Genomic DNA, 23,363 nt, shown 5'->3' with positions numbered 1-23,363 from the left:
AAAGAAATGCAGTTAAACAATAATATAGCAATATAAACGCAGATATATTGTTCCACGATATAAAATTTGCAATTTTTCATACTTCCGAAAAAGTAGGTTAGTCACTTTTAAATAAAATTTAGACTCGTTGCAAAAATTCATGATACTAATGATTATGAGAATTTATATAATAATACTACATGACTTTTTTTATTTATTTAGCAAAATAAAATTCAAGTTTAAAAATAAAATCCTAATTTAAAAATTAAATCCAAATTTTAAAATTAAATGCAAATTTGGAAATTAAATTCAAATTTTAAAAAATATTATTTTTTTTGTTAATTAAAAACATTTATTTAACATTTATTCATGAAATCAATTGTTTATTCCAATGATTTTTTTTATTGTCCACAATCCATTAGTTTATTTACATGTATATTTTTTTAGTATAATGTTTATCTAAAAATATGGATGAGTTTTAAATTTAAAAAATGGAAATATACAATTCTTTTCTTTTTATTAATTAATAATAGTACAATAATATATATTATTTTATTATTATATATTGAAATAGATGAAAAAATTTGCAAATTAGCATCATTTAATTATTCATAGATATCGCTATTCTAATTAGCGACAAACAACTTCTAATTAATATAAAATCTCATTAATATTTAACCACTCAACACTTATTAAACACGGAATTTCCATTATTAATGGAAGTATTAACACATTTCCAATAAAAAGATAAAAAGATTGAAAAAAGAGAAAAAATTTCACAACAAAAAAACAAAAATATTTCTTTATCCTACTAATTTTTTAAAAATTATTTTAAAAAAAGATTTCTATTTAAAATATATATTAAAAAAAAATTTCTTTTAATGATGATATAAAATATAATTAAAAATATCGAATAATTAATTTACTAATTAAAGTCAATTATTGGAAATATTCTTTTTTCCATATTTTTATATTCAAAAGAGTAAATATACAAATACTTAATAAATAATCACTTCGTAGTGATAATAGTAATATAATAATAATAATTAGATATGTAATAGATATATAGACAAAGGTAGGTATTTTTCTCATTTGACTTTTTTTATCACATATAAATATTGGTAACGACCATAAAATCATTTAAAATTTTTTTTGTCAGCCTTTAAATGATATGTTGATTATCTTAGATTCAATACAGAAATTCGTGGGTGCTTTAAGGCACAGTTTTTTATCTTCAAACACTTTTTTAATCATTCACTATTATTTTCTAATTTCTAATTAATATTTTTAATAAACCTGACTGCAATAAAAATAAAAATAAAACTAAAAATAAAAATAAAATAAAAAAATAATAATAATAGAAATAATTATGATAATAATAAATAATAAAAAAAAGTCTATAAAAATTAATTTAACACAATGGTAACGAGGGGGGAGGGGGTCCAAAGAGAATGAAAAATTAGTAACGTAACTTATGGACGGTCCCTAATTGAAAAAAATAATATAAATTAATAAATAAGGAGCAAAAAAGTTGATATAAACAAAAGGATATAACAAAAAAAAACAGGAACAAACGAAAATAAAAAAACCAAAAATTCGTTCAAAAAATTATATTTTTTTTCTATTTTTTGCGTGATTCGTAAACACAACATAATTTATAAATTAACATACACAATCTCGTCGATAATAATAATAATAATAATAATAATAATAATAATTATTATTATTATTATTATTATTAATAATAATAATTTATACAGCAGATTCACGACAATGTTCGATTTCTTCGTCATCAATTTTTTTTTCTTTTTCTTCTTTTTTTTTTTAATATTATAACATTATGTCGATCAAGTATCTATTTTTTTAAATTAACGTTCTCACTTAGTTCTTCGAGAAAAAAAAGAATGACAGAAAAAGAGGAAATAAAAATAGGGTACATGGAAAAATAAAAAAAAATAAAAAAAAAAATAGATATGTGAAAATAAGACAAAAATATTAAGACTAAACAAAAAATACAATAAATGCGCGCAAAGAGCCTCGAACAATATTTTTCACAATTTTTTCTTCTTCTTTATTTGTCGCAAATAAGAATTAAATATATATATATATTTATATGATCATTAAGGATCGAAGGGGATTAATTAATGACTGGAATGAAGAAAACTTAAATCGAGAAAGGACTCACGAATAGGATAACAAAATAAATAATAGAAGCGTTATAAACATGATTAATCACTTAACAACGTAACTAATTAATAATAATTATAATTGAAATAGTAAATTATATTATTATATCGTAATTGTGATGATGGCTATAATAATTACAAGAATTTTTTTTTCTGGCATTTTAACCAATATTAAATATATATATTTATATAAGTCTGCGTTTCACAAATCTCAGAATCTCTCATGTTTTTTTTTCCTAAGTAAAATCGATAGAAATCGAAGATTCGCTTCAGTTTAAGGCTGATTCGTATTTTTTTATGAAAGAGCCGACGAGAGATATTCGATGATTATATATATTTATGAAAATCTCAGTGATCTCTTATCAATAATATCAACACTAACAATAACAATTTTTCTCAAATATTAAAAAATAAAAATGAAAAAAGAAAATAAAAATGAAAAGAGGATCCAATTTATCCTCATAGCGATTGATGCAGCCAATCGTTTTTCCCTCTCATTCGTTTTCGCGAATCCTCGTTTCTTATTCACAATAAATCTTTAAGTCTTTTAAGGAGTCTTACAAACAGGAAGTACTCTAAGAACCTGGCAAGCGAATACAAAAAGACGGAACTTGAGAAAATGCTTTTTCTTATTTCCGTTATTATTTTTTTTTTTCGTGCCTACTTCTTATCACTAGAAAAAAAATTTCACATACAAAAATACGACTTTGTACTCAGTGACGTTAATCCATTAATTTAAAAAAAATTTAATTATTTAATTTAATTTTTTATTTATTTATTAATATATTAATATAATATATTATTATTTTATTATTTTTACAAACAAATTTTTATTTATTCGATTTATTATCAGAAAATAAATCTGAAAAAAAATTAAAAAACCAATTTTTTGATTGAAATATCAAGATTAACATCACTGAAATTAATTTATTAAATTTGTTTAATTTGACATGTTCAAGTATATAGGATGATTTAAAAATAGTGGCTGAAATTTTTTTTTTTAAGTTTGTGGCTTCAATTCCTTCCAATAAGAAAATTTAACCCGCAAATATTAAAAATTTGAATAATATCCATTTTCACTCGGTACAAATTTTTATATTAAAAAAAAAAAAAAATGTTCATTGATAACTCTTGAAAAACATTGAAAATTGAAATTATTAAAAAACTAAAATAAATAAAAGCAACATTATGTAGATGGAAAAAAATATAAAAATATAATAAAATAAACGTAAAAATAAAAGACACAAATTTTCTCAGAAAGGAATTCAAGCCACAAAAAAAACCGAAAAATCCATTTTTAAATCACCCCACGAATATTCGATTATTTTTTAGTTTTTTTGTCACCGAGGACAATGTCGATTTTTTCACTCCTTCTCTTTTTAAAACATCCAATTATCATATTTAATATCTATTCGTATGAAAGTTTTCTTAATTTTAAAAGAGACCAACATGCTCTGTCTCCGACTAATTAATATACAAAACAAACAAAAAGAAAAACATAACTTAACATCGCTGGGACGTAGATATAGGAATTGGTCCTCAATATCTTATGACAATTGACTCGTTTTTTTTTTGTTTTTTTCTATCTTTTAAGAAATCGTTTATAGAAAAACGTCTTTTTTTAATCATGCCCTGCATGATTTTTTCTAATGACCTTTGTATTTTACAAAAAAAACCTCGTCCAATAATTTTTTTTCGAAAGTAAATACAATTTGACGATTCTCCTTCTTTTAAGTAATAATAATAATAATAATAATAATAATAATAATAATAATAATAATAATAATAATAATAATAATAATAATAATAATAATTATAATAATAATAATAATAATAATATTAATAATAGTAATAATAATAATAATATATAATAATAATAATAATAGTAATATTTAATAATTAATAATAATAGTTGATAATATGTAGTGTTAAATTAAATTAAAAATAAAATAATATTAAATAATAATAATAAGAATAATAATAATTAATAATGATAATAATAATAATTTTTATTTTTTAATATTATTATTATCATTGTAATTATCGTAGAAAAAAATAACATATGACACTAGTTTCTAGTAAGCGTACAGAGTTACTGCACGATAGTAATATGCATTAACTTCAGTTTCTTTATTTATTTTATTTTTTTTTTTTGCAGGTACGTGTTCATCCAAGTTTCTTATATATTTATCGTATTTTTTTATATTATTGAATTTATTTCATTTTTTAAAATGATAAAAAATTCTCTCTTTTTTTTAAATAGAATATTAAGAAAAAAAACATTATTATTGAAGGTAATTCAAATAAAGATTTTTTGTTTTTTGTTGACACACCGTTAAAGGTATGAGAAATACAAAAAAATTTAGACGAGAAAAAGTGAAAATCGACGTTATTATTTTTTTTTATATATATTATACTTTCATTGAAAATTGGAATTTTCATTTTGAATTTTTATTCCATGAAAATCCAAATTTATATATATATATATATATATTATATTTATATCGAAAAATTGTAATGTTCATTTTTATAAAATCGAACATTGATATATAGAAACTTTTATTTGTTTATTATAGAATTAAACACAGAAAAAAGGTTCCTTTTTTCATTTATAATAACATACAAAATAGATTTCGTTTATACGATAAAGTAAATTTCTCCCAAAAAAAATTGTTATTTATATTAAATTTTTTATCTAAATTTCACAAAACTATAAACATTTTTTTGTTTGTTTAATATTACATTATGTTACACACATGTATTTAATTTATTTTTTATAAATATAAAAATAATGTACACATATGTGTAATTTCAAATTCAACGAAAAAGACAAAAAAAAAAAGTTAATAGTAGAATGGCACTTTTTAAATATTCTGTATATTGTGCGGTGGAAAAAAAAGAAAAAAAAATAGTGTCGTATAATTGAGCCAAGAGCGAAAAAAATTTGGCACATTATCCAGCCAGAGTAAAAAAAAATGATTTGAGATATCAAAGAGCGAGAGAATAAAAATAAAAAAAATATTCTCAAGTAATGGCAGCAGTCAGGCATGGCTGGATATTTGAATATTAATCGATATTCAATTTGAAAAAAAAATTAATACTAAATCTTAAGCACCGTTTTCATGTCAGCAGGAATGCCTAGTTTTTTTTTTTTTTAATTATTAAGCTTAGTTCTATTAGAGAGCGTTTTTTTTGTTCTATAAAAGCAAACTTCTAGTCACTTGTACAAAAAATTTAATTAACTTTTTCCTTGTATGTGAAAAAAAATTTACTTTAATCAAATAATTTTTATTTGAATCAAATACATTTTAATTTGACTGTACAAAAAAATCCCAAAATTGTATTTTCAATCTTTTCAATGAAATTTTATTTTATTTCTTTTTTCTCAAAAATTAAATTTCTATAAACAGTAAAAACAACCATAACTTTTAAAATATTTGGTACAAATGTTTCTTAAAATGTAACACATTTTTAATTTAAGTGAATTTTTTTAAAATTAAAAACATTAACTTGATAAAGTTAAAAATTACTAAATTATAAAAACCAAAAGTTAATTTAACGACAATTTTTTAAAAAGAAATCCAGTGGAAGTTTTTTTTTCATTATCATATATCAAAAGCTGGCGTACATTCCAAAAATAATAGTTTACAATGTATATAGGTACATTTCTTCTACGAGATGTATCTATAAAGACAAGAAATCTTCAAAAGATAAAAGACAAGAAATGGCATCCTTTGCCCTTACTCTCTGGACTTTCAGTTTGCTTTTACGATCGGCCAAGTTTCCTGTTGAGCGAGTCCGCATCGCCTTCAGGATCATAAGGTGGAAGTACACGTTACGCAGCAATAAGATTAAGTACGTATACCTTTGAAAAGAATAATAATAATAATCGATCGCGTGTGCGAAAAAAAAGATGATGACTCTCGATGTCATAAAAAAAATTTCCCCTCATTAATGGCGCGATAGTAACAATAAAAAATAATAATAATAATAATTAAAAAAAACAATGAGTAACAGAGAGACTGAAAAATGAAAGTAAGACATGAGGAGATACAATATGATAATACTGTTCGACACTGCCTTCAAAAGGAAAAGCGATTGAAAATTTTCCCCTGGGTTACCAAAATTTTCATATTTTTTAATTTAAAAAAAAATTTTTTTTTACTAATTTGTTTTAACTGTTTTTTTTTCTTCATGGAAGAATTGTTTTTCAAAAACATCGAAAAGTATTTTTTTTGTTGAGAAATTTGTTTTTATAGAAATTTTATAATAATATATTTCTTTTGAAACTGTACATAAATTACATTTCTCTAGAAATTTTATAGAATTATATTTTTATAAAAATTTAATAGAATTATATTATAGAAATTTTATAGAATTATTTTCTTATAGAAATTTTATATTTTTTTCTTCCAAAAAATATTACCTTTTTTCATTTTAAAAAATGTGTTATAAAAATATATTCTTTTTTTTCCAAAATTTTTGTAGAAACTTTATAGAAATTCAATTTTTTGTTGCTTAAATTTTATAGAATTATATTGATTCAGAATTATATTTGTTTTGAAATTTTATTTTTTTTTTATATAAAAATATTGTTTTTATAAAAATATATTTTCATGAATTATTTTATAAAAAATTTTTTCCTAAAAATTTGTTTTTAAAAAGGTTTGTTTCGAGAAATTTCAATTTTTGTAGAAACTAAGAAAAAGGAAAATTTATGTACATTTTTTGTAAAATATTTTGTGAATATTTTTTTGTAAAATATTTTGTAAATATTTTTTTGTAAAATATTTTGTAAACCTTTTTTTTTGTAAAATACTTTGATTTTTCAAAAAAAAGATCTCGTTTCTCATGAGAACGTTTTTCTTGTTCTAGCGGACAATTTCGTAACTACTGTTTCGTATTTTCGCCGCTGTATCCTTGCGCCATAAACCACGCCCTCTCATCTATTAATCCCAATGAAAAACTTTCAGTTTCTACAAAAATTGAAAAAATATACTTAAAGTATAAAAAAATCAGACAGCAATCTCAATAAAAATTTTCCTTTTTCTTAGTTTCTAAAAAAATTGAAATTTCTCTAAACACACCTTTTTAAATGTAATTTATAAAAAATTTCTTTTATGAAATTGGCAAACCCAGAGGAAAACTTTCGATCCTTAAAAAAGGTGGCAGTCTTTCTAATCTCGATCATTCCGATTCTAGAACATAAATGATCGAGTCTCGATGTTGATGACGATATCTAAATGACAACTATCAGCGATTATCGAAGGTCATTCTGTTTTGATGGTGGATGGCGATGGCATTCCTTGCGAAAAAGTTGGACTCTCTGGACCAGTTGTTGGCTTACTTTTGGGAGTCGTTGTCGTCGTTGTCTGAACATCGTACCTTGCGTGTGTCCTCATGTGCCTGGTGATCATATCCCTTCGGCATGCTGCATAAATGCATTGTGGACACTTGTAGGGTTTCTCGCCTGTGTGTGTACGCTGATGAGTACTAAGATGATCGGATCTACTGAAGACTTGTCCGCAAACACGACAAGTGTAGGGTTTCAGTCCAGTGTGCTGTCTCATGTGTCGTGTGAGCATGTCCGAACGTGCGAAACTTCGTTTACAAACATCGCAAAGATAGGCTTTCGCCGACGCATCCTGTGGACCCTGTCGTCGATGACGTGATGCCATGTGTTTTGCTAATCTGTCATGTAAACTGAACATTTGTCCACAAACTGGACACACATAGGCGACATCGGCGCCTGGTGGCATTTCCTCGACAACGGGCGATACCTCGAGATTGTAACGAACAGCAACACTCTCCTTGGTTGTGGGTGATGCAACGTCACCACGAACGACGGGTACGCTGACTGATCCTCGAGTGACGACACCAGGTGGTAGGAGTTGTAGAGCGGGTGGTCGATTACCCTGAGCGAGATTCTTCATTGAGAGATCGAGAGGCGATTCTTGGGGACTTGTTGAGTCATTATTGTCGAGGGATTTTGGGGGTTGAGCAACCATTGTGGAATCAGTGGCGCGTGGCCTCTTCTCCCAACCGGGAACATCCGAATCCGAGTGACTTCGTTTTCTCGTGATATCTGGCAAGTACTTGGTGTGGAGGTAGTGCTCGAAGCTGCACGACGATGGAGAGACGGGGGTTAGGGGTGTGAGTGTCAGGGGAGTGAGCGGCGTTAACGGTGCCAATGGCGATGTTGGAGATGGAAGCAACATGGGCGCTGTGGCACAATGAACGCATCCACATCCAGAGTACATGGGTATCGGTCTCGTGTGATTATGATGATGATGATGATGATGATGATTCTGCAGGTGATTGGGACTCGGAAGATTTTGATTATTGTGATAATTCTGATAGTTTTGATTATTTAGATGACTCTGACTCGAATGGTTTTGATTTAGATGATTGTTGGGTCGATTCGGTTGGTTCTTGCGATGATGTGAATAGTGAAGGAGATGTTGACTGATTCCGGGTTCTTCTTCGGAGCGTGAGAGTGATTCCTCCTTTTGTCGGAGGGTGGTGAGATAACTATTGCCCGGACTGTCGAGACTTGAACCAGTTGATGATCTTGGTGATCCAAAGACGTCTTCCTCTTCTTCGGATGGTAATATTGTTTCCTCGTAGTTGGCGCACTTTGTAACGAGAGGTGAATTCCGATGTGCTTGAAGAATATCGACCACTTGTGAGAGACCTTTTCGTTTTCTTGGTTTTGATTGGTGATTTCGATTCGCCGTCGCCGCTAGCGTATTGTTGTTTGTACAGGATGGAGGTGGGGGTTTCGCCGGACCCGGTGGCACAGCGGCGGCGTCCTCCACGGCGCTCTCGGCCATCGTCATCGAGGATGCGCGGCACCCGCCGCCTGGGCCCCTGATGCCGCCTAGTATTCCTCCGTCCACCACCGTTCTGCCGCCCAATTCGTTCTGAAATCAAAAAAAAAATTTCATTAATAAACAATTGATGGAAAGTTTAAATAAATTCTATTATTATGAGAAAAATTGAGGTTATGTTTTGGGTAAATATGAAATCTACATTACCGACAATCAATAAAAAAGAATATTTCATGTCAATAGTGCGCATTTTTTGCACACAGTTTTTAATTTCTAGTTTTCTTCGTGTCAATGCTATTACCAATCACTGAGATAAAAAAAAATTGTGGAAATTTACCAGAACCTCAAAATTCACATTATTAAAAAAATACGTCTATAACGGTAAAAATTAATTAAATGACCGAAATTCAACAAATTTTCATCATTTTCTCTGGTTTTTTTTTAATTTAATTTTATTTGTAGGTTAATTGAGTTATTTCGGAGAAAACTTACATAGTTGGTGATTTCATAATCTTATGTCATTTCTCTAATTCTCATAACCATTATAAATAACAGGAGAATGAGTAATAGAAAAAGAAATTCCGAGAAAAATATGAAAAGGAATCTATAAAAATTAATCAGGGTATATAATAAATACAAAAAATTGAAAAAATGAAATAATTTTTTTAAAAAAAGGAAGAAAATATTAAAACATTTAAGCTTACCATATGAATCAAATTAGAAATAGATTTATTGGAGTCACATTTTAAGGTTAACAATAAAATCTAATTTAAAAAAAGATTTGATCAAAAAAAGAAAAGTAACGGAATTAAAGGTAAAATCATTTATAATACATCAGGGAATACAACAGACTGTGGAGAAATGATGGAACAGGAAAAAATTAAGTTTTATAGACGTTGAACTGTCATTGAATGAATAACAGGAGGACAGTAAAGAATTGAAGGAAAAAAAAAAAACAATCTCCCGAGAATAAGCTGATCATTCGAGGGTTGTAATTGAAAAAAAAAGATAGTAGTAAACTTTAATAAAAGATAATAACAATAAATTTATAATTCTCAATAATCAAATGCTATAACACCTTTGATATAATAAAAATTTTAACTAATTGTCCATTTTTATAGTTTTATGTCAAGTTTATTATTAAAATTTTAATTAAATAATTCAGTTTCTTATTTTCATTCACATTAAATTAATTATATTTTTTTTTTTATTTACTATTATTATTTTATTTTATTATTTATATAAATAAAATAAAAATATTTTTAATTTAGGTATTTAATCGAAATCTAAATATATATTTCAATTACGCGAATATTTTCAATCGCATAATAAATTAAAAGATAATTTTATAGAAAATTTCTCCTCAATTATTGTAAACTTGCATTATGAGGAATTTCTCCAAGTAATTCATATTGCCTAAGGCTTTAATTTATCATATATAAAATTTTAGAAGGACCGCGTATCGAATAGAGAGTGAGAGGGTGTGTGTATATATTTGAAATTTAAATAACCCGATCAAATAAATCAAAGCAGTTCTATATATATTTCTGAAACGCGTTAAACGTCATTAAAAAAAAAATTGAAGAGAGATGATGACAAGACATTAAAAAAAAAAAAAAGTTGTAAACGGGAATTTGAATTGAGATTCAAGTTTTATCATATACTAATCAAGCCGCACTTTATCTCATTTTTATAGCCGTGTGAGATTTTTTTCTCCTGACTTATCATTTTTGGTAAATTATTATCGTTTTTTTTTCTCTCTCTGTTCTTTTTTTATACTTTCATTCGATTATTTTTTTTTCTTTTATTATATTAGAGATTTTGTCGGGAAGCAAACAAAAATTTGATCAGCCCGTGTCGAACAAAATGATTATGCTAATCAGAAGCAACAGGTGGCGGAAATCGTGTTTTTCGGTGAAAAAAAGAGAGGGGGGGGGGTTTTTTTTTATTATTTTACATATTATATCTAACGCGCCAATATATTCACGAAATTTGCACACAAGAGTGAGTCAAGCCTTCTCTGATGATCCACCGACGAAAGGGGGATTTAAATTCTTTTTTTTTTAATGGAATTTAAATGCCGCACGCTATAAAAGTGAATAAATTACTTTACAATGTTAGGTGAGGTCTATAGTATAATTACCAGTATAGATTTCTGGGTTAAATAAGGTATAAATTTCTAGGTTTATTTCCACGTGAATAAAACGATTGAACGATTTAACTTGTATATATATAAAATTGAATTACTTTATTTTCTTTTTCACTTCCTCATTCAAGGCGCATTTTGTGAATTTTTTTTTATTTTGATCATTAAAATAATCACACAATTATTTTATTTGATTTATATTTAGATTTATTTCTGTTTTGTACTGAAGTTTCACAAGATTGATTAGAAAGCAAAAAAATTGAGTCCAAATTAAAATATTTTTTTTTTGTAGAACAAATTGGTAGAAAAATTATTTTTTTCCTAACCTTTTGCACGTATTACATTTTTTGGTTATTAAAAATTTATTGCTAGAATTTTTTTTTCACATTTTCTAAATCAAAAATTATAATTTATTTCCTTAATTTATTTCTTTGTATCAATATTTTGTGTGATCAAAATTTTTCCTATGAATAATGTTAATTAAGATATAAAGCAATTAGTTTTTTTTTTAATATCGCGATTAATGATTGTTTTCGTGCCAAGAAACTCGATATTTTATAATATATGCGTGTGTGTTCGGTGTTCAATAAAACCAGACAACTCGTTTCTGACACGGTATAATTAAAGGGAAAAAGACGTAGAAATCGTGTATAGTAAAAAAAAAAAAAGAGGTTTTAGGATCTTGAAACTTTTTAACTTTTAGTTATTGATCTTGTTGCGCGGTCGAATCATTAATAATCAATGCGTAGGAGGCACGTGGTTGTCAATAATATTATAAATGCCGCGGCAATTTCCTCGCGTTCAACATACGGAACGCCAAGTTCCAGTTTGCAATATAATATTCCCGGATCGCAAAGTTTTAAGAGCCTTAGAACAAATCCACGCACGGTAGCTGATATTACGAGATCAGTGGAGCAGTTAATGATCATTCTTAAGCATGCAGAAGGCTTGGCTCGAGGAAAAATCTTCAATACTCTATATATATATATATATATATATATACGAAACAGCGGAAATCAGTCTTCAGCTATTTCTCGGTGTAATTTATGTATATATAAGCAAAGCGAAAGCTTTTTAAAGAAGCGCGCATACTCATAAAAATAAAATTTTAAAATTGTGCCCTTTTTTTGACCATGGAATTACAATGCGTATATATACTAATTATTATTGTTTTTTATATGAATGGAAAAAAATAATTGCAACGTTTGGAAAATTTTCAAACAAGTACTATAACTTATTGGTTATTGCTCCCAAGGCGCCAGGGGAATTTTTTTTTACTCTCCCCCCTCTCCCTAGTGTGATCGATAACTTTATGTGATAACAAAAAAATTATGACGATATTATCCGCAGTAAATAAACCTCTTCCGTTGGTCAATGACAGGCCTTGGATCGACTATAATGAAATATGTGATTTTACTCGATTTACATTCCAAAAAAGTCGATTTTTTAAAACTAAATTTAATTCCTTAATTGAATTAAGACAAATTTTCGAAATTTCGAAAAAAAATTTATTTGATTCAAATAATTGGTTATTTGACTATTTTTATCAAATAAATATTTACATAAATGAAATTATTTTGAAATAAAATTGAAATTTTTATTTTGAAATAATAATCTCTGTATTTGAAACAAATATCATTTAATTGACTCAAATAATAATTATTTGATACAAATAAATATTTCTTTAATAATAATAAAGTAACCGATTATTTGAATCAAATTTTTTTTCAGTGTAGGACAAATTTTTAAAAGAAATTCCGAGGGGGAATTTACTAGTTAAAAACGTGTACACTTGACTACCGGTATTACACCTTATATTACCCTTATTACTAAGTTATTACACGTTATTACAGAGTATTACACATTATTACAGAGATATTACAGATTTTTTTGCGTTATTACAGCACCGTAATAACGCATTATTACACAAGTATTACAGGAAGAGTGTACACTTGACTACCTGAGTAAATTCCCCCTCGAGAAATTCTTAAGAGTTCCCATTTAAATATTTTTTGAAGTCTCATTAACACAGAAAATTAAAAGGCATTAAATTAAGCTGCAACGCTTATTATTTTAATCCAATTTTGCTTATTTTAATCCATTTTGGTATTAAAATAAGCCAAATTGGATTAAAATAATAAGCGTTGCAGCTTATTTTAATGCCTTTTAATTTTCTGTGAAAGCAATTTATTTAAATTAAAAATTTTGGCATAGTTTTTAGTTTTAAATTGACATTTTTGTAATTTTATTTGCTAATTTTTTAAAAAATATTAAGTAATTATTGAATTTTATAAAAATTTTAATTAAAAAATAGTCAGGCCTTGGATCGACTTTATAAAGCGCAAAGAAAGTTGTTTGAGTCGATTTACATTGGAAAAAAGTCGAAAAAGTCGATTTTTTATTTTAATTAAATTTAAATAATTAATATTTTATTTTAAATAACTAATGTTATTAAATATTAAATCAATTTTACTAATTCCTTAATAAAAATAATTCTATAGGAATATTATCAAGAAAATTTGTTTCTATTTCAGAATCGAAGACGTAAAGTTTTTAAATTTTAATTAAATTTCTAAAAAAAAATTTTTGATAATTCAATTTTTAGAGTTTTTATTTAAATTTTTTTTAAATAATTGAATTTTTAAAGACATATTAAAATTATTAAAAATAATTGAACTTTGAAAGAGTTACAGTTAATATTTTTAGAAATAATTAAATTTCAAAACATTTTGTTAAAATTCAGACAATAATTAAATTTTACAAAATTGAAAATAATTTATCAAATAATTTTAGATAACAATTTTTAAAAGTTAGAATGTGAAAAATTTTGATCCAAAGAAGGTATTTAAATAACACAAATTTCATGTCATTTTTTTCATTCAGATGAAATTTATGTTATTTAAATATCTTCCTTGCATCAAAATTTTTCACACCCCAAATTTTATGAAATTTTCTAAATTTTGGGGTAAATGGGGACAGTCAGTTTCATGCATTTAAAGCATATCTAAATTTTTTTCTGCTGCAAAAAAATTAATCCTGGGAACGTAAATAACAACTTAAAAAAATATAAACCCGCAAATATTACCTTTTAAAGGAAGAAACTTACGTGATTTGTGAAAAATAGCGATTTTGTCCCCATTTACCCCAACTGACCCACAGAAAATTAAAAGGCATTAAAATAAGCTGCAACGCTTCTTATTTTAATCCAATTTTGCTTATTTTAATACCAAAATGGATTAAAATAAGCAAAATTGGATAAAAATAAGAAGCGTTGCAGCTTATTTTAATGCCTTTTAATTTTCTGTGCCCTAATTGAAATATTATATTAAATTTCAAAAAGTTGTAAATGGAAAATTTTAAAAATTACACTTTAAATGGTTTAAAATTGAAATTTTGGTACCGTAAAATGAGGTAAAGTCGGCCTTTGCGGGTAAAGTCGGCCGGCGCTTTAAACACTTAAATATTGTATTTCATTTATTAATTTACATTAATTCTAACTACATTTTTAATAAAACTCGGATTTCTTCTGGAAAAAAGTAATAGTTAAACTTTAAAATGATTTAAAGCGCCGGCCGACTTTACCCTTAAACGCCGACTTTACCCCATTTTACGGTAATTTTATTTTGATTTTTTTAAAATTGTAAACAATTGTCGAATTTCATAAAAATTTTAATTGAAAAATAATTTATAATAATTAAAGCTGTAAAGAATTTCATTTTTATTAAAAATAATTAATTTACAGAAAAATTTGTTAAATAATTGAAATAAAGAAGTGCTGATGAACATCTTCATTGTGTTCTTAAAAGACGTATTTTGTTTAAAAATTTTGTAAAAAATGTTATAAAAAAAAGTCGATAAATTCGCATAAAAAGTCATATTTTCAAAAAAAGTCAATAAAAAATCAAAAAAGTCGTATAATCCGAGGCCTGTCACTTTTCTCTTCCTATAAAGAAAAATAGTGTTTAAAAAAAATTATTATATAAAAGAATAATTGAGAAAAAGTTAATAAGAAAAAAAAAATCCAAAAGCGCGGCAAAGTTGAAAGTCTTTTTTGTTTTGACTTTTCATTTTTTTTTACGTGACAAGACGTACAAATATAAGCAGAGAGCCAACAATGTGTCCAAAGAAACGAATGGAATAATATTCTATTCCACAAATCTAGTTCGCCAAGGGATTTTATATTGTTAATTCATACGGAAAACAGGTCTTGTTAAAGCGGTGTGTCTCAAGCATTTCAAAGACATTGAAACGGAAGTTGTATCCGTATACTGAAAATAAAACTCGTAATTCAACAAGAACGACTTATTTATGCCATTTGCCTACAGCGTCGACGAAAAAGCAGAACTGTCTTAATTTGCGGGAAGTGACGTTTTCTGAAAAGAAACCTGCTCAAAGCGTTTGCAATCACTATTGACTTCTACTTTATTGCTCTCATGTTTGCGTTTCAATTACAGAATTATCGAAAGTATATTGCCTTTTTTCTGTTTTTTCTTGCCTTTTTTTTTTTTTTTTTGTTTAACTCACAAGAGATTGTTCATCCATAAATATTAATCCATCATGTAAAGTAGAAAGGAAAAAAGAAGTTTAAATTTTCTATAATTAAAAACAAAGAAAATTAAAAGAAATCGAAATTGAAAAACAAAACGAAAAAATAAGAAACAAAAGAATGAAAATTAAAACAAATGGTAAAAAACGAAAAACAAACAAAATGTCTAAGAAACAAAAGAAAAAAAGAAACAAAAAATGGAAATTAAAATAAATAATTGTCGTTCGACTTTGTGTTGACAATTCCAGGAATCATTGGAGATAAAAAAGATGAGGAGGAGAGTAAGTGAAATGATGGTGAATTAATTTCTGGAGTGGGTCCAGGGCAATTTTCTCGTAAATTGTAAGTATATTTTTCTTTTGCCGCGCGCGGCATTGCCTCCAAGATGCCCAAAGAGGAATTTGCTTCCAGGAGAGGGAAAGAGAGTGAGAGAGAGAGAAAAAGAGAGACAGGCGAGGACGAGGAATGCCTCCGGGAGGCACCTGTAACCGCTGCTCGACGGGAGGAGTAGAACAGGTTGAGACACGATGGGCGTGGGTGGGGCGGTTGATCTTTCTCTCCCGTACATACATACATATATATATATATACGATCTCTCGAGAGATCTCGAGATCGAGTGACAGCTTCGAAAACGGCTCCGAGCAAACAATTATAATCTACAACAATCAGAAATAATAATTTACAACAAACCATTAATCGAACCAGTTTTCTTGCGCGCCATTGTTTCAAATTTTTTTTATTGAAAATGTTCTTAAAACCATAAATTTCATTTAACTGAATTTTTATTTTACAAAATACGACAATTTACACAATTTTTATCGAATTTTTTTTTTTTACAAAATATTAAAAAGAATTTTCTTTTAGCCGAATTTTTATTTTTACGGTAAAAACTCTTTATTTGGAACAGCGATATGTTTCTCTAGAATAGCGAAAATTTTTGCGAAAACATATTGCTATTCCAGTGAAACTTATATCGCTGTTTCCGTAAGATTTTTTTCCGTAATTTTCATTTGTGTAAATGTAAATAAATATTTATAGGAGAAAAGAAAAAGACGAAGAGAAAAGATTGAAAATAATTTTTTTTTTTTTTGAAGACTTGTTTGAATTTACGGGTTGTTCGAGGCTGTCGCTGGACGCGTCAGATATTGCCGTAGAAGTTCCCTTGTGAGTCAAATGACCGTGAGTTGCGGGGCAAAAGCGCCGATGTGCTCGGGCAAATATCGCTACCAAAAAACAAGCCCGGCTACCGAAGTGCCATGATGGCCACAAACACTATGGCAAAAGAATTGCCTTTATGTGCACACACGATTCTCTCTCTCTCTCTCTCTCTCTCTCCCTCTCTCTCTCCCTCTCTCTCTCTCTCTCTCTCTCTCTCTCTCTCTCTCTCTCTCTCTCTCTCTCTCTCTCTCTCTCTCTCTCTCTCTCTCTCTCTCTCTCTCTCTCTCTCTCTCTCTCTCTCTCTCTCTCTCTCTCTCTCTCTCTCTCTCTCTCTCTCTCTCTCTCTCTCTCTCTCTCTCTCTCTCTGTCTTATAACCCAACAATCGATGAGAGACTTAAAAAAAACGCCTTTTTTGTTGCGCCATAACAAAATAATAAATAATATAAAAAAAAGCCATCAAACGGAAAATTACGATAAAAAATACATTTCAAAAATGTTTATAAACAAAAAATTAATTTTCTAAATTAATTAATAATTATGAAAGAATTAATATAATTTCTGAATGAACTAATAATTTATGAATTAATAGCTTCTTAATTCTTAATTAATTTATAACTATTGTAACAGAAAAAAATTTAATAACAAAACAATCCACTTATAATAAACTTTATTACAACCAAAACATTTTCGAATTATTATTTACAGTTTAATTTATAATTGAAAATATATTTTGTATTAAACTTTTGAAATAGAAATGAAAAGATTTTTTTTATTAAGTCCTAAATTTTTCCTAAACAGTACAAAAAAATTGTAATTTTATTTTTTTATTAAATATACTATAATATACTATACAATAATATACTACTTATTAAACTAATTATGTTATTTAGATATTAAAAAAAATTGTAACTTTATAAAAAACGATTATTTAAATAAATATAAGAAATTAAAACTAATACCGTAATTTTCTATTACACTGTAAAAAGAAAGTACTAAAACAGTACCGATTTTAGGTATCAAAATAGAACCAAATGACAAGTTCGTACCTGAAGTCGGTATTAAATTAATACCTTTCTTTTTACAGTGTACGGCGCGTTTGTATCAGTTTCGGTGTATCAATTACGGTGACCGAAATTATACGTGTATTTTGAAGATACTTTGTCCACTGTAATTGGAGCCAATGGAAAATTTAAAAATGTTTCAATTACGGCGCGGGAAAAAATTTGATATCAAATAATTAAATTAATAATTGTTTAAATGTGCATCTTTATAAGTAATTGTATCAAAAATAGATTAAAATAATTTTTTAAAATAGTTAAAAGTTATAAATAGTTTTAAAATAGCAACAGTTATATTAAATGTATAATAGTAATAATAGTTTTTTTTATGAACGCGACGTAATTGGTGTACTTAACCTATATATTTGATTAAATTACAATTTTCCCTAAACGATAAAAATAGTTCAATTAAATAAAAACTGTATAAATAAAAAAAATAATATAATATGTAATATTAATATAGTAATAAAGTATAAAATAATAAATAAAAAATCTTTATTTTTCCTAAAATTAATTTAATAAAAAAAATTCTAATTTCATTTTTTTTTTTATTAAATATAAATTTTCCCTAAAAATACTTTATTAAAAAAAAAAAACTCTAATTTCTTTTCAGGGTAATTAAAAGTAATTTACTCGTTCATTTGTAAAAAAAAGAGAAAAAAAACGATGGATACGAGAATAGCGGATGTCGATGGAATTGTGGTACCACGCACACGATTCGGAGAGTGAGGTTTTATCAACCATTGATTAATTCTCAAATGGGGATTGGCTGTAACTAAACGGTGCGGTAATTTGTGCATCGCGAGTGCCGCGGTTGACAGCGCTTCGTGGGGTTGATTTAAGAAGCGCGTCTCTCTCATTTGTCTTCCCTAGAACCGATTTCCCCCACGGGTGGTTGACAGCCAACTGTCCCAGCATCTTTCCGAGAATTGCGTCTTGACGATTTTTTTTTTCATTCTCATCTCTCGATCGCCTATAAACGCCGATCAAAGTTACCTCCACACATGTTTCTTAGTATTAATGTTTCTATATATATATACCTTATATATAATTTGATAATTTCATCCAATTTTTATTTATTTCACTCTTAAACGTTTTAAAATAAAAAAAAATTTTCCTAAAATTTGATTCATGATACATTGTTTGAAATGGAATTTATTAAATTAATAACACAAAATTTAAATATTAATAAATAAATATACTAAAATTTATTATCAAAAATTGTAATTTCTTCTGAAATGTTTTTTTTTTTGACATGGCTCTTTTTTCTGATAAAGGTGAAAGAAAATTTCTACGTTATTGATTTTGTGGATTTTTTTTTAAATTCTTTATCTCTGTTTTGTTTTTGTTTATAAGCGCCAATTCGTCGACGCCGCGTGAAATTGATTATTATCGATAGTTATGAAATCAAGTTTAACGAGTCGAATAAATTGCGTAAAATTTATCTCGACAATTGTTTTTTTGTTAATTCTTAAAAAAAAAAAAAAAAAAATAGATCAAGTGTAATGTAAAAAATAAGTTAAAAATTGTAATATAATTCAAATAATCGGTTACTTGACTCAAGTAATTATTTATAAATAAATAAAAAAAGGAAAATAATAATAATTATAATAAAATTATTATTATTATTTTAGTCAATTAGAAATTATTTATCTTAAATGCAGAAATTATTGATTTCAAATACAGTTTATTTAATTCAAAAAAAAATTATTTGTTCCAAATAAATATTTATTTGATAACTGATTAAATAAATTTTTAAAATTTTATTAATAAATATTTAATATTTTTTTATATATTAACTGATAATGCGAATGATGTAATTCATTTTCATTCTCATCTATATTTACATGTATAATAAAGTATTTATTTCGCAAACGAAATGGAAGTACTGCCGAAAGTGAACATGGGCGGTGGGTGACTTTTATTAGCGAATTTATTTCGGGAAAATTCATTTTGAGATTTATCTAGGAAAAATTAATTTCAGACAATTAATGTATGGCTCACGACCAACTTTCGGGAGTTGGCAACAAGCGTTAATGGTTTCTTATGTCACCATAAATTTCATTGTACTTAGCCATGCACCATTCTGTGGTTCTTGAGTGTATGCGTGCGCGCGCGCGCGAGTTTTAATTATAAATTTTACACTCTTGACGTAGAATGCTTTCAGATCACTATATACAACTATATTTCAAATATACTATACATATAGTACTCACAACGAGCACTGTTATCTATCAATGAAAACAACGTTCATTCTTTAGTTGTTTTTAAATGCAAATCATAACCAAACAAAAATGCAACGATAAAAAAATATAATATATAATAAAATCGGAATATTTAAGTATACAGTAAAACCTCAGTTATTGAGACATTTGTTGAAGTTGGTTTTCTGTCTCAATAATCAAGGTCACACTTATTTAAGGAAAATTATTATTATTTTTAAATACAGTGGAACTTTTCTTAATGAGACTACGAAGAATTTTTATCGTGTCTCAATAACTAAGGTACTACTATAGTTAACATTCTTATAATTAGCCAATATTATTGAGTCTCAATAAATAAGATTCCAGTGTAGTTCAAATTCGTTCAATTGTTTGTTGTTTGTGTGCCTCAATAACTGAGATTATTGTAGTTCAAAATTCGTGTATTTATCCTTTATTTGTGTATCTAAGGTTCCACTGTGGTTAAAATTCGTGAAACTTTCTAATATTTGTGTGTCTGAATAACTGCAGAGGTTCCACTGTAGTTAAAATTCATGTAATTGACCAATGTTCTTCTAATTCGTCTAATTGTCTGTTGTTTACGTGTCTTAATATCTGAGGTACCACTGTAGTTCTAATTTTTGTAATTGGACAATATTTGTGTGTGTGTCTCAAAAAATAAGGTTCCAGTGTTGTTCTAATTCATGGAATTTTTCAATATTTGTGTGTCTCAATAACTGAGGTACCACTGTAGTTAAAATTTATGTAATTGGCCAATATTTTTTTGTCTTTAAATTCATTTAATTGCCCAATATTATTGTGTGTCTCAATATCTGAGATTCCACTGTACTTGAAATTCATAAAATTCGTCCAATATTTTTCTGTGTCTCAATAACAAAGGTTCGAGTGTATTTAAAAGTCATCGAATTTTTGACACTCTAAAAATGAGAGTTATTTTAGAGTTAATTGACCTAAACGATGATAATAAAATGAATATCGTCTTTTATTATCGAAGTAAATAAATGTGTAATTGAGGATCGTTTATGAAGACAGTATAAGCGCGACCTTTCTTGGAATTTCGAGTTTAACAAAGCCCGATGAATGCAGCGGCTAGTGCGCATTAGTGACGGCAGCATGAGGATCGTTGTGAGAGACGTAATCTCGTAATTGTGAGTTAATTCGAGGCTGGCAGGCGACAGCGAAGGAACGCAAGTGTGGGCGATTCCTTAGGTTGTGTCTCATCTTGTGTCGTGTGTCTTTTTGCGTTTCTTCGTCGCCTGCGATTGCTTCTTGAAATCTGGTGATTTTCTTCTGCCAAACGAAATCCGATATCCAAACGATTAGCCAAGAAAAAAAAAATATAATTTTCTTTTTTCGTTAATTTCGTATATTCATTAATTTTTATAGTCAGGCAATGAAATAATTTAGAAAATTGAAAAATTATTTCTTGATAATTATTTAAATATTGAATTTTTTTTTTAAATTGGAAATGAATTTAAAAAAAAAGACTATAAGTTACTACTGACTTACGTTTTACGTCTCTCGGACGCTTTTACAGCTTTAAAAACTCATACCGATGCCGCAGTTTTATAATTTATGACGCTCTCTGTGCCTTCCGCACCTTCTCTCTTCAAGACATAAGTACCGAATAAAAAGTGCAAAAAAAAACAACTTCCTTTTACTACTGGTTGCATTGATTTTGAATTACTTTCGAGATGAAAAAAAAGAAGATTACAGCTACTTTAACATTTAATTTATAACGCACTTTCATCTCTAAAACCTTAACAATTTATTATATATATTGTACAATTTATTATCAATTTCTTGACGATCGCATAATATTGTCAAGAGAATTTTATTAATTACACAAAAAAAAAATTTTACAGAAAATTTACATTTACAAATTTGTTTCCAAAACAAATGTAGAAAATAAATACTTTCTATTTTTGTTAAATAAAAATAAATTTTTGCTACATGGGTAAAATAGAAAGTTTTTCGAGAAAAAAGAAATCTCTCGCTTTTTACTATAATTTTCTCGCAAAGAGTGATATTCTAATATAATGTATATTTCACAATTCAGAGCCGTCAATTTGAGCAAACGATGCGTAACAATGTTGTTGAGCAATTTGCATCTTCTTCTCCTTTTTTTTTTTTTGCTTTCTTTCTTTCTTTGTTCTGCGGCGAAGCGGGCGCAAGAAAGAACCAAACAGAGATGCTGCGCGTACCCGGTTGGTCCATTAGGGCACATTTCTACAGACGATGAGAGTCGAGAAGATACGATCGCGTATACCAACTTACACGATAGACTACTTGTATATATATATATATATAAAATAACCTCAGCCACATGATGAGTGGCCGACGTAAATTAGTCGGCACGTAAATTAACCGCCCCCGAGCAGTTGACGGTAATTTAATGTAAAATAATATCACTGCCATTATATAGACACCCAAATAAAATTTTACCAAAAGGAACAAAAAATAATTATGTAAAAAAATTTTTTTTTTTAGATGAGAAATAGGAGCAAAAAAAAAATCTCCAAAAATAACGAGAGCTGTGTAAAAAAAACGAAGGATGAATTAAAATTATACTTTGTCCCTCGGCCTATAACAAACGTCGCGTGCCGTGCATTTATGTAGCAACCCGGGTCGAAATGATTAACCTTAACACTAGGACCGACGGAGCCTTGTTAATTATTAATTTCAAGACAGCGAGATCCTCGCTTTTTATTATTTCTGTGGTTCTTTATTTTAACTATCCATAACCTATGTGCCATGTCATTATAAACTTTCAGAAACATTTTTTTAAAATACTCAAAATTACCTATACGTGTGTCAATTTTCATTTTAAAATATAATTGAAGAGAAACGCGAGTTTTAATAGAATGGAAATATTTTTTTAATATTATGTCACGGAATTTTTTTTATTTATTTAATTTAATTTATTTTTGAATAAATATAGTTGAAGAGAAAAAAGGAATTTAAAATTTTATTAAAAACTATTTCTTTCTTTCACATAAATTTATTTACTATACAAAAAATTTAAAGTATACTTTTTTATTTTTCATTTCATTTACGTTATTATTGTTGTTAATTTATTTACGATTATCGGAAGAATAGAAAATGAAAAAAACTAATTCACTTTTTTGTGTTACACAAAAAACTGAATTAGTTTTTTTATTTTCTACTTTTCGAATAATCGTAAAAAAATTATTATTATTATTATATTTTATTTTTATTTATTTATTTATTGAGAAA

General features: G+C 27.0%; 1 protein-coding gene across 1 annotated transcript in view; it reads right to left on the bottom strand.

Annotated features, from left to right (window-relative positions):
- Window positions 1-6,840: 6,840 nt before the first annotated feature.
- LOC127288579 (early growth response protein 1) overlaps window positions 6,841-23,363 on the bottom strand; it is a 43,816-nt gene continuing 27,293 nt past the window's right edge. Inside the window, exon 2 of the mRNA XM_051316118.1 lies at window positions 6,841-9,088. Coding sequence (XP_051172075.1) covers window positions 7,436-9,004 — 1,569 coding nt within the window. The 5' untranslated portion in view covers window positions 9,005-9,088 and the 3' untranslated portion in view covers window positions 6,841-7,435. The remainder of the gene's footprint in view (window positions 9,089-23,363) is intronic.

This window comes from Leptopilina boulardi, unplaced genomic scaffold, assembly GCF_019393585.1.
Source record: "Leptopilina boulardi isolate dan_hultmark-lab unplaced genomic scaffold, ZJU_Lbou_2.1 LbouV2_392, whole genome shotgun sequence".
Lineage (NCBI taxonomy): Eukaryota > Metazoa > Arthropoda > Insecta > Hymenoptera > Figitidae > Leptopilina > Leptopilina boulardi.
This window is presented reverse-complemented; position numbering and strand designations above follow the sequence as displayed.